The 20,930-nt window shown below is 41.3% G+C and overlaps 1 protein-coding gene across 5 annotated transcripts in view; it reads left to right on the forward strand.

The window, feature by feature from the left end:
* Nucleotides 1-452: 452 nt before the first annotated feature.
* The window catches only part of tpd52 (tumor protein D52), a 150,257-nt gene continuing 129,779 nt past the window's right edge, over nt 453-20,930 (forward strand). The window contains exon 1 of one of the 5 annotated variants that reach the window (XM_043689103.1): nt 453-603. In XM_043689103.1, coding sequence (XP_043545038.1) covers nt 585-603 — 19 coding nt within the window. In that variant the 5' untranslated portion in view covers nt 453-584. The remainder of the gene's footprint in view (nt 604-20,930) is intronic. The other 4 variants (XR_006311512.1, XM_043689099.1, XM_043689100.1 and 1 more) reach the window with 4 other exon arrangements.

Raw genomic sequence — 20,930 nt, forward strand, 5'->3', positions numbered from 1 at the left:
AATTGTGTACAGTGAATGCAGCAGACTGGACAGAGGTGAAGTGCAGGCTGCTTCACCCGCCATGTCTGCTCCTGGGGCCTTGGGCGGTCAGAAGGAAATAAACGAATAGGTGTTGCACCTTCTGCGATTGCAAAGGGAAGCTGCGGTGGGGAGTGGTATTGGGAACGGAGGATGTGTAGGCCGGAGTCATAAAGCGCCAGTTCATTTGCGGATGGCACAGCCAAGCGCTAACAGGTACAGGCATGGCGACGACGTCCACCTCAGTGCGAGGCACACCCCGCCACCAACGGCCGCTGGGAAAGCACGTGCTCGTACGGGCGGGAACGTCAACCCGTGCGCGGTGACGTTCACCCGTACGCGATGACGCTAAGCGAGGCCGTCCCGCACGCCGCGGCCTGAGGCGGTTAATGGGCGTGGCCGCGGTGAGGGCGGGGTTTTGTTGGCTCCAGGACGAGGTGGGCGGGCGGACAGAGTGGGTGCAGCGGTCGTGCTGCCAGTGCAGGCGGTGGGCCGCTTGAGTGCCGTAGTTGTAACGGTCGAAACGAGTACCCCCTTCCCCGTTATTGGTGAAGAAAGGACGAGGGATGGACACGTCTAACCAAGGTAAATGAAACTGGGCCGAGTGCAGCTGGAGCTTCGAGGCGCCGCCTGGTTTAAATTGATCCACGAGCCGTCTATGGCAGGACGGTGTATAATCTCTGCTAATATGAGATTACATCCTCCTCTCAGCAAAGGCCACCATAATCCGGCTCCCTCGGTTTTCCTTTCTGCTGCGTGGTGCCCAAAGGAAAACTGCGTTCATCGTTTTAGTGAACTAACGTTTTGCTTACCGCCTGAAACTGACTCACCTTGAGGGATGTCGGTGCCAACAGTTGTTACAATTATTTGCATTTTTTAAAATTGAGCCAAACTGCAACTAATTTGCTCATTGCTGGAAATGCAGTAATATCTTCTCGAGGTTTGGTGCTCCAATTTTGAGCCTTTCACGTGTTTTCACTCGTGTGACCTGCAGGTTGCTTGTAAATATTATTCCATTTTTTTTGGTTCTGGAAGAGAATGTACTTAAACTGGATCACAATGAACAGCTCGTGATATTTCCTAACCTCGATTTACATATCATGTGCCAGTTATTTGCACAATTGAAGATTGCCGAAAGTGCACCATACATGGTATAATGTACCTACGCGTCAGTAACTTAACTCCTATAATTGCAGAATCATCGAGTTTTTCTTTAAGAAGTTGTCTGCCTATCGTGTAATGCATTTGTCAGACATGGCTGTGGTCTTTTCACACCTTGGCATATATCTGATTTTAGGGCATTTGGCTAGTAGTGGCAAACATTGCTACGATCTTTGTGATTGTATTAGTTACTTACTAATAGTTTTTGGTTTACAAAAAAGTCTTTTTTTCCCCCTTTTTTTAGTTTTCAAGGTATGTTTCTTCCAGTCTTAGGAATATTGTGTATTCATATTTGTAGATTACTGCATCAAATGGATATTTGATGTAGATTTGATTTTGAGTCGTGTGTGCCACTGAAAAAGCGCAGTAGGTCAGGCAGCATCTGAGGAGCAGGAAAATCGATGATTTGGGCATGACCCTTTCATCAGGAATTCCTGACCTGTGCTTTTCCACACTCTTGACTCTGATTTCCAGCATCTGCAGTCCTCACTTTCTTAGGTTTGATTTATTCAGCTGAGGTGGTTATTAGGACTAATTCTACCTTCGCCTAACGTATGTTTGTGTCTTGAAGTGGTTGCTGTGTGATGCAAGAATCTTTTGAGTTGTAAAAGAGAAGCATCTTCCCTTCTGCTGTCAGTTGCAGTGTTTGCATGTAAAATTATTTCACCTGACCTATTTTGTTGGCAGTAGAAGGTGGAAGCATGATTCAGTTAATTGTTGAAACTACTTTAACATTAAAAGGAGCTACTTCGCAAATGCATTTTGAGGATATTTATGTTTTATGTTGATCTAAACTGTTCTTAACTTGGGCAGAGAATTATTTTTTCACTTGGCCTGTTGCATTAAAACTTGCCATTAATTTCTTGGTGTTTGCTCAGAATTCACTGGATGAGTTCAGGTGGGAGCGATGTTTTGTGCATGTTTAACTTGTTTCCCCAGAAATTATTTCAATCAATTATTTAATTTTTCATTTCCTGATATTCACTTCCATTGCCCTAACCAGAAATGCATTGAACAAGTTTGTCACTTGAACTTTTTAAATCTGTTCTGTATTTGCCATTTACTGGTTTGAACTACTATTAGGAGAAAGTGAGGACTGCTATTACCTTGAATTTTTTCAGTTTAATTTGAGTTTTTCTTCTAATGTATATTTTCCGTTCAGTTTATGGCCTAATATTTTAGTCTTCCAAGATTTTTTTCAGGCAAATACCAGATCTAAAGTTAAAATTCTAAATTGGAGGAAGGCCAGTTTTGAAATTATTAGGCAAGAACGCCCAAAAATCGATCGGGGGTGGATGTTTGCAAACATGGTGGCTCAGTGGTTAGCACTGCTGCCTCACAGTACCAGGGTCCCAGGTTTGATTCCAGCCTCTGTGTAAACTCCATACAGAGAGTTGCCATTCTCCCCGTGTCTGCGTGGGTTTCCTCCGGGTGCTTCGGTTTCCTCCCACAGTCCAAAGATGTGCAGGTCAGGTGAATTGGCCATGCTAAATTGCCCATAGCATTAGGTGCATTAGTCAGAGGGAAATGAGTCTGGGTGGGTTACTCTTCGGAGTGTCGGTGTGGACTTGTTGGGCCGAAGGGCCTGTTTCTGCACTGTAGGGAATCTAATCCAAAATCTAAAGTAAAGGGATGGAAAATGGGAAGCCTTTGAAAATGAGATGAGAATCCACAGACTGTTCGTTTTGGGATGAAGGGTGAGGCTGGTAGTTTTAGGCAATGCTGGATGACTTGAGAAATTGAGGTTTTTGTTAAGAACAAGAAGGAAGCCTACATCAGGTATAGATTGAGTGAAAGTATAAAGGCAGTAAGAGTATACTTAAGAGGGAAATCAGGAGGGCGAAAAGGGGACATAAGGTAGCTTTGGCAAATAGGGTTAAGGAGCATCTAAAGGGATTTTATAAATACATTAAGGACAAAAGGGTAACGAGGGAGAGAAAAGGGCCCCTCAAAGATCAGCAAGGCGCACCCGGCCCATATCCCTCCAAACCCTTCCTATTCATATACCCATCCAAATGCCTCTTAAATGTTGCAATTGTACCAGCCTCCACCACATCCTCTGGCAGCTCATTCCATACACGTACCACCCTCTGTGTGAAAAGGTTGCCCCTGAGGTCTCTTTTATATCTTCCACTCTCACCTTAAACTATGCCCTCTAGTTCTGGACTCCCTGTCCCCATGGAAAAGACTTTGTCTATTTATGCCCCTCATGCCCCTCATAATGTTGTAAACCTCTATAAGGTCACCCCTCAGCGTCCGACGCTCTAGGGAAAACAGCTTCAGCCTGTCCAGCCTCTCCTTATAGCTCAAATCCTCCAACCCTGGCAACATCCTTGTAAACCTTTTCTGAACTCTTTCAAGTATCACAACATCTTTCTGATAGGAAGGAGATCAGAATTGCATGCAATATTCCAACAGTGACCTAACCAATGTCCTGTACAGCCGCAACATGACCTCCCAACTCCTATACTCATTACTCTGACCAATAAAGGAAAGCAAACAAAACGTCGTCTTCACTATCCAATCTACCTGCAACTCCACTTTCAAGGAGCTATGAACCTGCACTCCAAGGTCTCTTTGTTCAGCAACACTCCCTAGGACCTTATCATTAAGTGTAGAAGTCTTACTAAGATTTGTTTTCCCAAAATGCAGCACCTTGCAGTTATCTGAATAAAACTCCATCTGCCACTTCTCAGTCCATTGGCCCATCTGGTCAACATCTTTTTGTAATCTGAGGTAACCCTCTTTACTTTCCACTATACCTCCAATTTTGGTGTCATCTGCAAACTTACTAACTATACCTCTTATGCTCGCATCCAAATCATTTATGTAAATGACAAAAAGTAGAGGGCCCAGCACCGATCCTTGTGGCACTCCACTGGTCACAGGCCTCCAGTCTGAAAAACAACCCTCCACCACCACCCTCTGTCTTCTACCTTTGAGCCAGTTCTGTATCCAAATGGCTAGTTCTCCCTGTATTCCATGAGATCTAACCTTGCTAATCAGTCTCCCATGGGGAACCTTGTCGTACGCCTTACTGAAGTTCATATCGATCACATCTACTGATCTGCCCTCGTCAATCCCTCTAGCTTGAGTTTTTTTTCCAAGAAGTAATGGAAGAGGATTGAGGGCAGAGCAGTGAACATGATCTGAAGGGCTTTTGCCCGAAACATCAATTTTCTTGCTCCTTGGATGCTGCCTGACCTGCTGTGCTTTTCTAGCACCACTCTAATCTAGACTCTGGTTTCCAGCATCTGCAGTCCTCTCTTTTGCCTATGATCTGCATGGACCTAAGTAAGGTATTTGATAAGATTCCTCGTGGTAGAGTGGTTAGCAAGGTTGGATCTCATTGAATACATTGAATATCTCATTTGGATACCGCACTGGCTTGAAGGTAGAAGACAGGGTGTTGATAGTGCTTTTCAGACTGGAGGCCTGTGCCCAGTGGTGTACCACAACAATTGGTGCTGGGTCCACTGCCTTTTGTCGCTTATCCAAATTATTTGGATGTGAACCTAGGTATGGTTACTAAGTTTGCAGATGACACCAAAATTGGAAGTACAGTGGGATCTTGATCACAGGCCAGTGGGTCAAGCAGTGGCAGATGGAGTTTGATGGATAAGTTGAATAAGTAAGTCTTTTCCCTGGCCTTTGGGAATCCAAAGCTAGAAGGCATAAGTTAAGTGAGAGGGGAAAGATTTTTAAAATTACCTATGGGGCAGAGGGTGGTGCGTGTATGAAATGAGCTGCCAGAGGAAGTGGTGGAGGCTGGTACAATTACAACATTTAAAAGGCATCTGGATGGGTATATGAATAGGAAGGGTTAGGATGGGTATGGGCCAAATGCTGGCAAATGGGACGAGGTTAATTTAGGATAGCTGGCCAGCATTGATGGGTTAGACCGAAATGTCTGTTTCTCTACTGTACATCTTTATGCCCGAGTTAGCCTCCATGACTCAATTATTTCATATTGAATTCATGTTTACTTTCTTGTACTTGCAGGATCTCTGTTTGTCTTATGTCATGGTGAGTAAACATAGTTGTAGCATCTGTCTTGTGTTGGTTTATAGAACTAAATGGTTTCAGGATGACTTCCTCTGACCAGTATTGCACTTTTGTACTGTTTAAAATTCTTTCTCTTTGATTTGGAGGCCGTTGTTGGACTGGGTGGACAAAATTAAAAATCAAACCCCAGGTTATAGTCCAACAGGTTATTTGGAAATGCTAGTTTTTGGAGCGCTGCCCTACTCCCTCCTGATGAGGGAGCCGCGCTCTGAAAGCTAGCGCTTCCAAATAACCTGTTGGACTATAACCTGGTGTTGTTTGATTTTTAACTTTCTCTTTGATTGCTACTTTGTAGGGTGTTGACTGTTGAATTAACTAAAGGCTGTCTAAAATGTACGAAGGTGCTTTGATCTCGACTACACACTGGCAATTTTTCAGAAATTGATGTTCCAAGAGCACTTTTGAGAATGGATTTTGAAGATTTTAAGCTTTGTTAAATTATTCTGAGTTCAGAAGAAAACTTTTAGAATTTAACTGACCGATAATAATTACAGAAGCTACAGTGGCAGGAGGACGGGAAATGCTGAGTGGCGTGACTCGGGGTTGGTTTTGGAACTTTGCTGTTTTCAATTGGAATACAAAGAAGGATTCAGATAACTGGTCTGCGTTGATCAAATTTGTAAACTATACCAAATTGAGAGGTGGTTGATCCTTAATAGACCACTTGAAAACTACTGGATGCATTCAGCAAAATATCTAGGTAGGTTGATTGACCTTAGTATTTCCTTCAGAATACAGATCTTGTCAATACAGATATTGTCAAATTGATGAATTTCATTTCTGGTAATCCCACTTTTTGCATTTGAGAGAAAGAAGTCTCAAGTTGTTCATGCTTATTTTTAGAAAATTCATAGATATAATGTAACATCAATTGTCAGTTTGTTAACTGCCTGATCTAAGGATTATAGCTAGAAGCATTTGGCCAAGATCAGAAACAGAATAATGGTCTATAAAAATTCATTGGTATGATCAATGTAAAGAATGTGCCTAATAACATTAAAATTTGGAGTTCTCTTAGAGTTCTTAGTGGTCAAGGCCAGACCTACTCCGTTTCTCTTGCGTTATTTGTTCCTGGGTTGGTTTGGTTTGGTTAGTAGAAGTTAATGTCATATTGCGGGGTGACTACGTCAAAATGTGTTTTTTGGTGAGGCGAAACCGAAACATACAACATAGCACTGCTCTGCGACCTTTCTTGACAGCCATGTTTGAAACATATCATGTAAGTGAATACTTCGAACATCACAGCAACCCTTTGGACTGAGCAGTTCTCTTTCCAGACTTGCTGATTCTACAAAAACTTTTTTTTCTTCCCAAAAGTGCTTTTAACTGCTTTGATTTGATTAGATTCCCTACAGTATGGAAACAGGCCTTTCAGCCCAACAAGTCCACACCAACCCTCAGAAGAGCAACCCACTCAGATCCATTCCCTTACCCCTGACACAATGGGCAATTTAGTATGGCCAATTCACCTGACCTGCACATCTTTGGATTGTGGGAGGATAACGAAGCACCTGGAGAAAACCCACGCAGACATGGGGAGAAAGTGTAAACTCCACACACAGTTGCCTGAGGCGGAATCAAACCCGGGTCTCTGGTGCTGTGAGGCAGCAGTGCTAACCACTGAGCCACCGTGCTGCCCCAAAGAGAACATGAATAATTTTAAACCCCTTGTAAAAATTACTTGGAGACCCCTTATTTCAATCAAGTTCAGAAATGGACTATCCATGATTCCAGGTTTTTTTTTAATGGGCAGATTTCAGCCATACCTGATATCCGAATGCAGACTGACTCAGTATTGATTCAGATCCTGGCAGTTGTTTTAAGATTCTGTCCACAATGGGAGATTATTTTCTCCCTCCCTGACCCTCAAACAAGAAAAGGTTTTCTTTGTTTGGAATATTGTGAATTGTTGCAGCTGCTGTGAATGTCTTTGTTTAGTACCTCAGTGAGCATTATGGGTGTATCTAGACTAAATGGACTGCAATGATTCAAAAAGGCAGCTTGTTGCCTTTTCAAGGGCAATTGGAGATGGGCAATAAATGCTGGTATAACTAGCAAACGCACAGCCATCGTCCCCAAGGAGATGCTCTGGGCCTTTTTCCAGCTGAGCAAAGGTGATTTGATGTATAATTTAAAAACTAATATTATAGTTTTCAAAATTTTTGTTTGAGATTTCATAGGTTTCCTTTCATAGGTTAGGCATAAAAACTAATTGTTTCACTAAAAAGTTATCAGGTAACTTTAAAGTAGGTATTCTTTGTATGAAGAGAGTTGTTGCAAAATGGAATAATTTGACTGTGTGGTTGATGCAAGCAACATTGTTTTTAAATTGGAGAATATTAGATTTTGGAAGTAGAGAAGGATGCAAGGTGAATGACAACTGGTGGGGCTAGTTTTAAATCACTTCTTTGCAGACCAAGGTCAAAACAGTGGCTTTGAGTACTCTGAACTTTTTTACCAAATGTTTCTTTCTGATCATTTGGTAAATAGTTTCTTGATGTATTAAGGAAACACACGATCCAATAGGCTGAGTGGTGGTCCCTCAATACGAATTCTTACATTTTATTTGCAACCAGTCACATCTGTATTGTATAGACATTGGCTGAAAGTAGTACTTGTTTTCTTTTTCTTGTCTTCTGCTTAATCCTTTTTGTTAATTAGCATGCTCCTTTGATTCCAGTTTCTCCTAAAATGACACTATTCAGGATGGGGAAAACAAAACCTGTATTTAATTATATATTGCTGCTCTGTGATCCATTATGAAGATGTTAAAATCTGTTTGCAGTGTCGCAAATCATTTGACGTTAATTATTACATATTTCATGTATTAGTGTTGTCTCGCTTTCATGCCTCAAGGTGTGAGGGAAGTAACATTTCTTTTAAACAACTAATAGTCATTTGATAGTTCAGTGAGATGTTGCATCAGTTCGTTCCAAATATAGTGCATGGACTGCACTTTAATAACTTCTGTTTCTCCAGGCATTTTGCAGATTGCAATCGGAAGCTTCAGATGGATTATTTTAAGTGTCTGTGTGTTACTACTTTATCGTAACCAATGTTGTCTTCGACTGTATTTTTGTTATTGCTGAAAAATGGTTGAGTTGCACACGTATGATTAGTCTTGTATTGATATGCGGCCAAACTATTTTGGTTGATACAGCCAATGCAAATGCTGTTTAAAAACTTTGTTTTCTTTATCTTTATACTTTGCGCCTTTCAGGCAACTTTGATCAATATCTTTCCTGTAAGGATGACAAGCAATGTCATGGAAGCTGCTTGTGTCTCATTGCTTCTGGCAATTGATTTGAACTGGCATTCCCATTGATATTTGGCCTTTTGTAACAAATATTCACATTAATTCGGGTTCCTTTTATTTCAAAAGCTCCACAAATGAGGCTGTCTTAATACTTAGTGTTAATCTTGACCTGATATGAACTTTAGTACCTCAAACATTTGAAATTTTGCATTATCGCTGCACTCTGTTCAACTCCTCCAAATCCACCCAAAACAGATGTTTTAGTGAAACAATGTAATTACTTCATTTGACCTGTTTGGACACACTGTATCTCTGGGTCAGGTGGGACTTGAACCTGTCCTTCTGGCCCAGAGGTAGGAACATGATGATTGCACCACAAGATCCTGGCACCCTCAATTATTTGGCATAGTGCAAATTGGAGTTGGTATTTTTCACTCACAGTTCCTTAACTGTTCAGTGTTTGAATCCTGCTTGAATTACACTGTTGGTTGGACAGCATGTGATGCTAATTGGTGCCAACACAATGAGGTTTATTGTGTTCTGACAAGGGTGAGATTTGCAACGCCACCTCATCCTACTCATGGACATTGTGGTGCTGTGGGCTTGACATGGTCAGAATTCTCTACAACCAGGAGAATGTTTCAGACTATCCCTCTGAAATTTGTTGAGTTTTTTTTGTACTGTGTTCTATATGTCCATATGGTATGCAGCTAAAATGTGGGTTAAATTCTAAAAGAATTTTCAACACCATTAATTTCCAGATTCTGGAATAAGCAGTTGGATTAAGGCCCAAATTGTTCTGTACTTGGCATAAATTTGGGACTTGTCCAGCTAAATTATTTCTTGTTTTTTGTAAGTCATGCAATCAGATCACATGCCTATTTGATAATTTTTTTAAAAAACTTGATTCCTTTTTGTTCATGTTGTCAACAACTGTATTTCAATCTAATTCGCTTATTTAAATTGGAAATACAGAATTTGTGGGATTGGTGTGAAATGAAACTACAATGGGGGTGGAGTGCATTTGTCAGGATCTATGTAGACAATTGCCTACACATTCTCATGCCAGTTTTCAAATTAGAAACCCTGTCATGTAATGCCTTATAATAATATATGAACAATAAGCACAGTACCTGGGTCAATATTTTTAAACCATGTTTGATTATTCCAAGTTCTTTAATATTTGAAAACTATCTTTTGTGAAGTAGAAAACCCTTCACATTTATTGGCTCCAGATCACACCTAGGTAACGACAGGTTGCAGGAGCTTCCTAGTGACTCACATCTGGACCAGGCAAAGCATTCCATGTCCACCAGTGCCCACCCTATGTTCATGTTTGCTTCTGGTTCCTAGCTGATTGACATTAGCAGCTGTAGGATGAAAAGGCAAATTGTGGAGAGTTTTGAAGGAAGTACTTCAAGGCCAATGGGAGAACTGCCATGTTGAATCTGAATTGATTGTGTCCTTCTACTTTTGAAATGGAATAAAAGGTGGAGGAATCTGGGTAATCCAAGATGGAGGACGGGAAAAATTTCTGATTGTAACAGCTGCTCCTTTTTCTTTGATGTATTTTAGGTGTTGGAGGTGATTTCATCGAATTCCAGAGGCAGCAATTACTGTTTCAAATGCTGTTGCATTGTTTTGGAACTTTGAGAGAAAAAAAGTCAAAATAACAGCAGTTTTAAAAAGGGACAGGTACAGACAAAGGAAGCACATGGTGAGATCAGTGCAGGAGAGAAAGAAACTGACACCACAGTGAATCTGCATAGTTACTGCCTTTGCTGTTTGAACTCCTGGATCGCTGGACATCTGAGTGGGTCTGGGAAAATTAGCAAGTGGTGAAATTCACAACTGATCTTGGAGGGACTGTTTGGGCAAAGTCACAGCACAGAAACTGATAAGTGAATAGTTTTAAGTGTGGCTACAGAAAGTCTGCAGTAGTGAGTAGCGGGTTTTTTAAAATTTGTTTTCTAAGATCTGTCTCTTGAGTAAACTTAAATTAAGAGTTATGGCTATATTTTTTAACCTGGAGCAATGTTTTGTAGAGGAAAAAGACGGTGTTATTTTCTAGGTCTGTACATTGTGAAGGAGCAAAAATGGCCTTTAGTAGAGTGACATTTGCTTCTTGTCAGATGTGGGAGTTTGAGTTTATGGGTTACTGTGGATTATATCTGCAATAAATGCTGTTGGTTGCAAATCCTATCAAATCGAATTGATCGGTTGGAGACACAGTTAGAAGCAATGAGGAATTTGCAACAGCAACAGTATGTGATGGATGGCAGTTATTGGAAGGGGGAAAAGTCTCAGATACAGTCACACAGATGGCTTAACTCCAGGAAAGGTAAGAGAGGTAGGCAGATAGTGTAGGAGTCTTTTGTGGCGATCACTATTTCAAACAAGTACGGTGTTTTGGAAAATGTAGGGGGTGGTGGATTCTCAGGGGAACGTGGCACGCACAGCCAAGTTTCTGGTGTAGAAACTGGCTCTCATGCAATGAGGGATACGTCTGGTTCCTAGAGATCAGTTGTGTTAGGGGATTCTTTAGTGCGAGGTACAGACAGACGTTTCTGTGGCCAGCAGCGAAAAAGCAGAATCGTGTGTTGCTTCCCTGGTGCCAGGATCAAGGGAGTGTGCAGAATGTTCTCAAGAGGGAGATGGGCCAGCAAGAGGTCATTGTCCACGTTGGAACCAATGACATAGGAAGGGAAAAGGTTGAGATTCTGAAGGGAGATTACAGAGTTCGACAGGAATTTAAAAAAGGAGGTCCTTGAGAGTAGTAATATCTAGATTACACCTGGTGTTATGCTCTCGTGAGGGAGGGATAGGAGGATAGAGCAGATTAATGCATGGCTGAGGTGTATAGGAGAAGGATTCACATTTTTGGATCACTGGAATCCCCTTTGGGGTAGAAATGACCTGTACAAGAAGGACGGATTGCACCTAAATTGGAAGGGGGCTCATACATGGGCAGGGGGATCTGCTAGAGCTGCTCAGGAGGATTTAAACTGGTATGGTGGGTGGGGGGTGGAACCCAGGGAGATAGCGAGGGAAGACATCAATCTGAAACTGATACAGTTGAGAACAGAAGCGAGTCAAACAGTCGGGGCAGGAAGGGAGAAGGTGGGACTAATAAATTAAACTGCATTTATTTCGATGCAAGGGGCCTAACAGGGAAGGCAGATGAACTCGGGGCATGGTTAGGAATATGGGACTGGGATATCATAGCAATTACAGAAACATGGCTCAGGGATGGGCAGGACTGGCAGCTTAATGTTCCAGGATACAAATGCTACAGGAAGGATAGAAAGGGAGGCAGGAGAGGAGGGGGAGTGGTGATTTTGATAAGGGATAGCATTACAGCTGTACTGAGGGAGGATATTTCTGGAAATACATCCAAGGAAGTTATTTGAGTGGAACTGAGAAATAAGAAAGGGATGGTCACCTTATTGGAATTGGTTAAAAACAATGACTGCAGATGCTGGAAACCAGATTTTGGATTAGTGGTGCTGGAAGAGCACAGCAGTTCAGGCAGCATCCAAGAAGCAGCGAAATCGACATTTCGGGCAAAAGCCCTTCATCAGGAGTAAAGGCAGAGAGCCTGAAGCATGGAGAGATAAGCTTTGTATTATAGACCCCCAATAGTCAGAGGGAAATTGAGAAACAAATTTGTAAGGAGATCTCAGCTATCTGTAAGAATAATAGGGTGATTATGGTAGGGGATTTTAAATTTCCAAACATAGACTGGGACTGCCATAGTGTTAAGGGCTTAGATGGAGTGGACTTTGTGTGTACAGGATAATTTTCTGAGTCAGTATGTGGATGTACCTACTAGAGAGAGTACAAAACTTGACCTCTTGGGAAATAAGGCAGGGCAGGTGACTGAGGTGTCAGTGGGGGAGCACTTTGGAGCCAGCGACCATAATTCTATTAGATTTAAAATAATGATGGCAAAGGATAGACCAGGTCTAAAAGTTGAAGTTCTAAATTGGAGAAATGCGAATTTTGACAGTATTAAGCAAGAACTTTCAAAAGCTGATTGGGGGAAAATGTTCACAGGTAAAGGGACGGATGGAAAATGGGAAGCCTTCAGCAATGAGATAAAGAGAATCCAGAGAAAGTTTATTCTTGTTCGGGTGAAAGGAAAGGCTGGTAGGTATAGGGATTGCTGGATGACTAAAGAAATTGAGGGTTTGGTTAAGAAAAAGAAGGAAGCATATGTAAGGTGTATATACAGGATAGATCAAGTGAATCCTTAGAGTATAAAGGCAGTAGGAGTATACTTAAGAGGGAAATCAGGAGGGCAAAAAGGGGACATGAGATAGCTTTGGCAAATAGAATTAAGGAGAATCCAAAGTGTTCAAATACAAATGCATAAAGGACAAAAGGTAACTAGGGAGAGAATAACGTCCCTCCAAGATCAGCAAGGTGGCTTTGGTGTGGAGCTGCAGAAAATAGGGGAGATACTAAACAAGTATTTTGCATCAGTGTTTACTGTGAAAATGGACATGGAAGATATAGAATGGTGGGAAATATATGGTGACATCTTGAAAAATGTCCATATTACCGAGGAGGAAATGCTGGATGTCATGAAACGCATAAAGGTGGATAAATCCCCAGGACCTGATCAGGTGTACCCGAGAACTATGTGGGAAGCTAGGGAAGGAATTGCTGGGCCTCTTGCTGAGATATTTGTATCATCAATAGTCACAGGTGAGGTGCTGGAAGACTGAGGATTAGCTAACGTAGTGTCACTGTTTAAGAAGGGTGGTAAGGACAAGCCAGGGAACTATAGATCAGTGAGACTGACGTCATTGGTGGGCAAGTTGTTGGAGGGAATCCTGAGGGAACAGTTACGTATATGTGTTTGGAAATGCAAGGACTGATTAGGGATAGTCAACGTGGCTTTGTGCATGGGAAACCATGTCTCTCAAACTTGATGGATTGAGTTTTTTGAAGTAACAACGGGGATTGAGGGCAGAGCAGTGGATGTGATCCATATGGACTTCAGTAAGGCGTTCGACAAGGTTCCCCATGGGAGACTGGTTAGCAAGTTAGATCTCATGGAATACAAGGAGAACTTGTCATTTGAATACAGAACTGATTTGGATGCGAGCATAAGAGGTACAGTTAGTAAGTTTGCAGATGATGTCAAAATTGAAAGTATAGTGGGCAGTGAAGAAGGTTACCTCAGATTACAACAGGATCTTGATCAGATCGGCCACTGGGCTGAGAAGTGGCAGATTGTTTCATTCAGATAAATGAGAGGTGCTGCATTTGGGAAAGCAAATCAAAACAGGACTCATACACTTAATGGTAAGGTACTAGGGAGTGCTGCTGAAAAAAGAGACTTTGGAGTGCAGGATCATTGCTCCTTGAAAGTGGAGTCACAGGTAGATAAGATAGTGAAGAAGGCATTTGGTATGCTTTCCTTTATTGGTCAGAGTATTGAGTACAGGAGTTGGGAGGTCATGTTGTGGCTGTATATGACATTGGTTAGACCACTGTTGGAATATAGCTTGCAATTCTGGTCTCCTTCCTATCAGAAAGATGTTGTGATACTTGAAAGGGTTCAGAAAAGATTTACAAGGATGTTGCCAGGGTTGGAGGATTTGAGCTATAGAGAGAGGCTGAACAGACTGGAGCTGTTTTCCCTGGAGCGTCAGAGGCTGAGGGGTGACCTTATAGAGGTTTACAAAATTGAGGGGCATGGATAGGGTAAATAGACCTGGGTCGGGGAGTCCAGAACTAGAGGGCATAGGTTTAGGGTGAGAGGGGAAAGATATAAGAGACCTAAGGGGCAACATTTTCACTGAGGGTGGTACGTGTATGGAATGAGCTACCAGAGGAAGTGGTGGAGGCTGGTACAATTGCAACATTTAAGAGGCATTTGGATGGGTATATGAAGAGGAAGGGTTTGGAGGTGCTGGCAGGTGGGACTAGATTGGGTGGGGATATCTGGTCGGCATGGGTGGGTTAAACCGAAGGGTCTGTTTCCGTGCTGTAAGTCTCTCTGACTTCATAATAACGCCGTGTAAATTGGTCCATGATCTTTCTATATAAACTCCTTAATTAGAGAGATTCCTTTTTAAGTTGATTTTTAAGGTTTCTGTAGTTTTGTTTGGAATCTTTATGCCAACTGCTATCCTGATAGCATAGTCTCAAACTAAGAAAAAAGGTAAACTACCTTTAATTTGTTAATCACAGGTACTGCATTCTTCTGAGAGGTGTTCTTTCACATTGCTATCAAGATATATTTCAGTATCCCATCTCGGCCACGTAAGTCTTGGGAAACTCTGGCCAAGCCATTTGGTGTACTTGTGCTTAGCTTCTGTTTTTAGAAGCTGCTGCTGCGCACAGAGCAGTGTGCGGTGGCAGAAAAAATTTAGAAGGTTAAAAATTAGACAGTATATTCTGTAATGTCTGCTATTACTTCTCTCTACCTTTGTTACTTTTTGTTTTCCCAGTCCACTTTTTAGCCAGCTGTCGTCGTACCCTTGTAATTACCTTAACTTTTAAGGGATAGCTTCAGATCTACATCTTTGCCCTGGAACTGAAATTGTCATGTGTTCCTCCTGCATATAGGGTTCCTTGCTATGAAGACATGAATCACCCTGACTCATTATTCGTTTCCACATTGAACATTATATATTTTGGCTTCCCCAAATATGTTGTTTTAAGCAAGTGTCCTGAATGTGCTCTGGTCAATCATCAAGCCTATTGTTGTTCTTCATCCAGTCTAGAAGAATAAAGTATCCGAAGATGATAATAGTATCATTCTTGAACACAAACTTTATTAATTTACATTCATTTCTCTTTACAGTCTGCTCCAGCTCCTTGTCATGGTACAGACCCAAAGGAAAAATCAGTGTTTGTTAGACCTTTTGCATCTTTTAAGTGTGCCGGTGACATAATCCATTGTAATCTTTGAAGATAGCAACTCTTGAGAAATGCAGGAGCACTCAAAAATAAAGCCTTCTAGAGTACAGCTGAGAAAATTCCTTTCTATTAACTTAAAACAGCACCTAGTGGGCACTCACACCTCATCGAATGCTGGATCAGCCATTTGATAGTGCTGTGCAATGCAAATTGCCTTTTGTAACCTGTGAATTGCATACTTCACTTCTGCAGTCATCCAAGGAACCCTAGCTTCTTTATACCTAACTGCTTCTCTTTGAAGGCCTCCCATTTGCTGTTTGTGGGTGTTGACTGTGCATGTTTCATCACATACAAAAGTGATTACCCTTCAAAAAAGAAGTACTTCAAAAGGCTGGAAAAGCACTTTGACATGTCTAGTGACCATCAAAAGCACTGTACTTGAGAATATTTTCTGATCAACCTGTTCAGAGATGTTCAGACACATCTGGACCAGGTGGGACTTGAACCCACGTCACTTGGTCTGGGGGTGGGGACACTACCTCTGCGCAAAGGAGAACCCTGAAATGAGATATTTTTGTTTTTTTAGCCTGTTTTTCAAATCAACCTGTTAGGACATGTTATTACACTCCTCTGGATCTTGAACCTAGGCGCCTCTGGGTTCCAGGTCAGGGACATTACCACTGCACCAGAAGAGGGCATCGAAATGAGATATTTCTGTCATTTTCAAATGCAATCCACCTGGGCAGATGTTCTGCCAACACAATGAAATTATGTCCTTCAATTTTATTGATTTCCCTTGTCCTTATTTAGAATTACTCTAAACCTATTGATGAATTATGTTCCATTTTCGATCGCGAAACCTATAACACTGTTCCAATCCTACTCCTGTGTTTTGTTTGCAACTATAATGGCCGGCACTTTGTACACCTTCCTGCTCTCCATCATTTGGAAGTTTAAGCTTTGGATTTTTGCTTGTGCCTCTCCTTTATCTGGTACGTGCATGTTCCTTACTTCCTGGATTTCTCTATATTCAGCAAAAAGCCCCTCTCAGATTAATTCACCAAATTTCACATCTGGGGAAAAAAATCTTGCATTTGCTATGCAGAACCTTTTCATGATCTCAGATATCCTGAAGTATTGTTGAAAGTAGCCACTGTTTTGTTGTAATTTACACACAGTTAAGATTTCACAACTATTAAGTATTGGTAGATAAGGTTTGTACTTAAAAATATTTTTGTTCTCAGATGCATACCTTCTCTCTTTGCCCTAGCTATTGTCTGTTTATATGCCCATGGTGCAAAAAAATGTTGAATTTAATATTAGTTATTCTCTATATATACCTAATAATTTCTGGGAATTATCTATGGTACAAAAAAACTCAATTGTCTGCTCATCCCTTTATAATTTAAAGGAATCTGGCACCAAGTTTTTTTTTAAATCACGATGATGCGCACTTCAATCAGGAAGTACACCAGATTCAACCTCGCTAAATTGCATGCACGCACCAATTGATTGTTGACAATATGCAGATTCTGATGTCCGTCATACAATATAGTCAAACATGCTTTAACTTACACAGCTGAATAAAACAGTAAATATCAAAAGAACTCACCTACCAATGCTACTATAGGACGGATGAGCCACTTACAGGTTTGTTCTTCAAGAGGCTGGAAGGATAAACCCAGCAACTCCAAGAGTCACTTGAACATTTTGTAGTGAAAATACTATCATCTTAGCCAAATATGGGTTAATTAACATAATAGTGTATTGTAATCATTTGCTTTTAACAAATCGAGAAAGCTGATGAGGGGAATGCTGTTAAGATATAAATGAACTTCAACAGGGCTTGACAATGCGCTGCACAATTGCCTTGCCCAGCAGGCTTGTCTATGGGACAAAAATGTGCACGTAGCAGTAAATTGCACAAGTGGTGGTGGTGTTGTGGTAATGTCACTGGATTAGTCACCCAGTAAATATACTGGAGATATGGATACGAATCCTATGGCAGATGGTGAAATTTGAATTCGGCCCAATGCTGAAATGCCCAACTGAGTCAACTGTTGGCTCATTACAACAGTTGTCTCAGTTGCCAAAAACTCATCTTGTTTGCTGCTGTCCTTTTTTGGGAAGGAAATCTGCCATCCTTACCTAGCCTGGCCTACGTGTGAATCCAGACCCATAGCAATGCAATTGACTCCTGACTATCTTCTGGGCAATAAATGCCGTCCTCGCCAGTGGTTCCCTCAACCGGTGATTTTATTTTTTTTAAAAACTACTCAAGTGACAAAATAGTGGTGGATGGTTGTTTCCCTGGGCTACTGCTTTCCTTTATTTAACTGAAGGGGCCTGGAATTGGGCACAATATTAAAAATTTGCAGAAAGCATTAAATGTGAGATGGTTGTGAACTGTGAGCAGGCAATTAATAGATTCTGAGATAGACATGGCCAGGATAGGTGGCCACTTGGAGCGATGGTATTTAATGCGAAATACTTAGAAAACATTGCCTTCCCAATTTTTTTTTAGTGCATTCCTGACTGTTCTGGAGAACCTGGGAACATAAGAAATAGGTGCAGGAGTAGGTCATTTGGCCTTTTCAGCTTCCACGACCATATGGTAAGCTCCTGGTTGATCAGGTTATATTCTCAGTGCCACTTTCCTGTCTGCTTATCATTACCCCTGAATCCTTTGCCCACCAAACATCTACCTGATTCGGCCTTGAATAAATCTTTAAGGACCCAGTCCCCACTCTTTTCTGAGAAAGGAAATCCACACTCTGACAAGATCAAAATTCTCCTGTGCCTTTTTAAAAATTCACTCGGGGGGATGTAGGCATCGCTGTCTGGTCAGGATTTATTCTGTCCCCAGTTGTCCTTCATGGTGGTGGTAGGCTGCCGCCTTGAACTGTTTCAGTCTATCTACTGGAGGTAGACTCTCAATGCTGACAGGGAGTGAATGTTAGGGTCTTGACCCAGTGATGTTGAAAGAATGGTGATATATTTCCAAGTCAGGATGGTACACGGCTCAGAGGGAAACCATGTACTTGCCCTCTCTCTTTTTAGATGGAAGCGGTCATGGAGTTACAAAGTGCTATCTAAGGAAACTTGGTGATTTTCTACAGTTCATTTTATAGATGGTATGCATAGATGCTACTGTGCATAAGTGGTAGATGCCCTGGATGTGGTGCCAATCAAGGAAACTACTTTGTGAAGTGTCAAGACTTTTGCGTTGAAGTTGCATGTATTCAAGCAAGTTGGGAGTATTTCATCATACTCCTGATGTGCGCCTTAAAAATAATGGGTAGGTTTTGAGTCAGGAGGTGAGGTACTTGTTCCAGGATTCATGGTATCTAACTTGTACTTGTAGCTACTCTATTTACATGGCTAATCCTATTATATTTCTGGTCAATGACCACCCCTCAATGTTTATGATGGGATATTTTCTGATGGTCATGTAATTGAATGTCATGGGTTGATCATTAGATTGTTTGCTCCAAATGCGAGGAAGGCATTGGCTGGCATAAACATGATTTTGCCACTTGTCAGCCCAAGACTGGGTATTGTCCAGTTCTTGCTGTATTTGGATCTGGACTGCTTTAGATCTATGGAATTCTGAAAGGTGTTGGACATTGCAATCATTAGTGAACATAGTTACTTCTGACCTTGACAGGAAACACTATTTATCATGCAGCTGAAGATGATTGCACTGAGGACATTAAATCTTTAAACCATGTCCCCTAGTTTTCGTCTTGACACTTTAGGGAATCCTCTCCTAGTATCTACCCTATTCAGTTTCGTTAAAATCATGTTTTAATAAATCACTTCTCACTTCTCTAAACTCCAATGAATATAGGCCTAATGATCCAACCTCTGTCCCAAAAATTGTTTTTTGTTCCCAGGAATGAGTTGTGAATTTTTCTTTGAACTGTTTCTAAAGCAATTGTGTTCTTTCTCAAATGAGGAAACCAAAACATTCCAGTTATGATCTCATCTACAGTAATAGTTAAACCTTCCTACTTGTCTATCTCATTCCCCTTGCAATAAACAAAACGTTCCAATTGCCTTCCTAATAGCTTGCTATTTCCACATACTGGCTTTTGGTAATTCATTTACCACAATACCTGTGTCTCTCTGTAATCAAAGTCCTGCAATCTCTCTTTTTAAATGGCACACTGCTTTTCTGTTCTTCCTACCAAAATGCAAAAGTTCGCATTTATTTTCAAATCGTGCCATCTATCAATTTTTGCCCAGTCATTTAACCTGCCTCTATCCCTTTTATTCTCCACCTGTTCTTGACAACATAATTTCCCAGTTATCTTTTGAGTCATCAACAAATTTAGTCACCATACGTTTGTTCCTCACATCCAAATCGTTGATACAGATGGTAAATAATCTAGGACCTAGCATTACTCCCTGTAGTACTTTCAAATTAGTTTGCAAACCCAAGAGACCCATTTATCTCTACTTCTGACTTCCTGTAAGCCAACAAACCCTTTTATTTGTGCTAATATATTACTCCCTACCCCATGCTCTGTTGGCTTGTGCAGCAGCCTTTGAACTGGCACCTTATTGGCTTCCCTTTATCTATTGTGAAAGTTACCGTTTTAAACACTGTCTTCTTTTGCAAAGCCATATCGCCTTTGTCAGATCGTATTGTGATTTTAAGTATCCTGTTATAACCTTAACTCTGAATTTGGTCACCTTCCCATTACAGATTTTAAGCTAACTGGCCAAAGCTGCCTGGTTTCCATCATCTCCTTTCTCGAATAAATATTTTATATTGTGTGCAGTTCTGGTCTGTTTCCAATAGGAAAGATGTGAAACTTGAAAGTGTTCAGAAAAGATTTACAAGGATGTTGCCAGGGTTGGCGGGTTTGAGCTATAGATTGGCTGAATAGGTTGGCGCTGTTTTCCCTCGAGCATTGGAGGCTGAGGGGTGACCTTTTTATTAGAGGTTTATAAAATCATGAAGGGCATGGATAGGATAAATAGACAAGTTTTTTTCCCTGGGGTGGAGTAGTTCAGAACTAGTGGGCATAGGTTTAGGGTGAGAAATAAAAGATTTAAAAGGGATCTAAGGGACAACTTTTTCAAGCAGAGGGTTGAGTGTGTATGAAATAAGCTGCCAGAGGAAGTGGTGGAGGGTGGTACAATTACAACATTTGAAAGGCATTTGGATGGGTATATGATTAGGAAGGGGTTAGAGGGGTATGGGCCAAATGCTGGCAAATGGAACTAGATTAGGTTAGGATATCTGGTCGGCATGGACAAGTTGGACTGAAAGGTCTGTTTCTGTGCTGTAAAACTCTGACTCTGTGTCTGTTTTCCAAACCATTGGGACCTTTCGGTGTCCAAGGAATTTTGAAAGATGATAACCAATGCAATTGCAATCTGATTCATCGCTTCTAATATCCTTAGATCCTAAGATCTTACTGAGCAGAAGTGACCCATTTATATCTACTGTTGGCTGTTAACTAGTCAATTCCCTTTCCCAGTATGTTACCACCATGTCACTGATTTTTATTTTCTCTCTCCGTACCTTAGAAGTTGCATCATC

The sequence above is a fragment of the Chiloscyllium plagiosum genome, chromosome 4 (genome assembly GCF_004010195.1).
Source record: "Chiloscyllium plagiosum isolate BGI_BamShark_2017 chromosome 4, ASM401019v2, whole genome shotgun sequence".
Lineage (NCBI taxonomy): Eukaryota > Metazoa > Chordata > Chondrichthyes > Orectolobiformes > Hemiscylliidae > Chiloscyllium > Chiloscyllium plagiosum.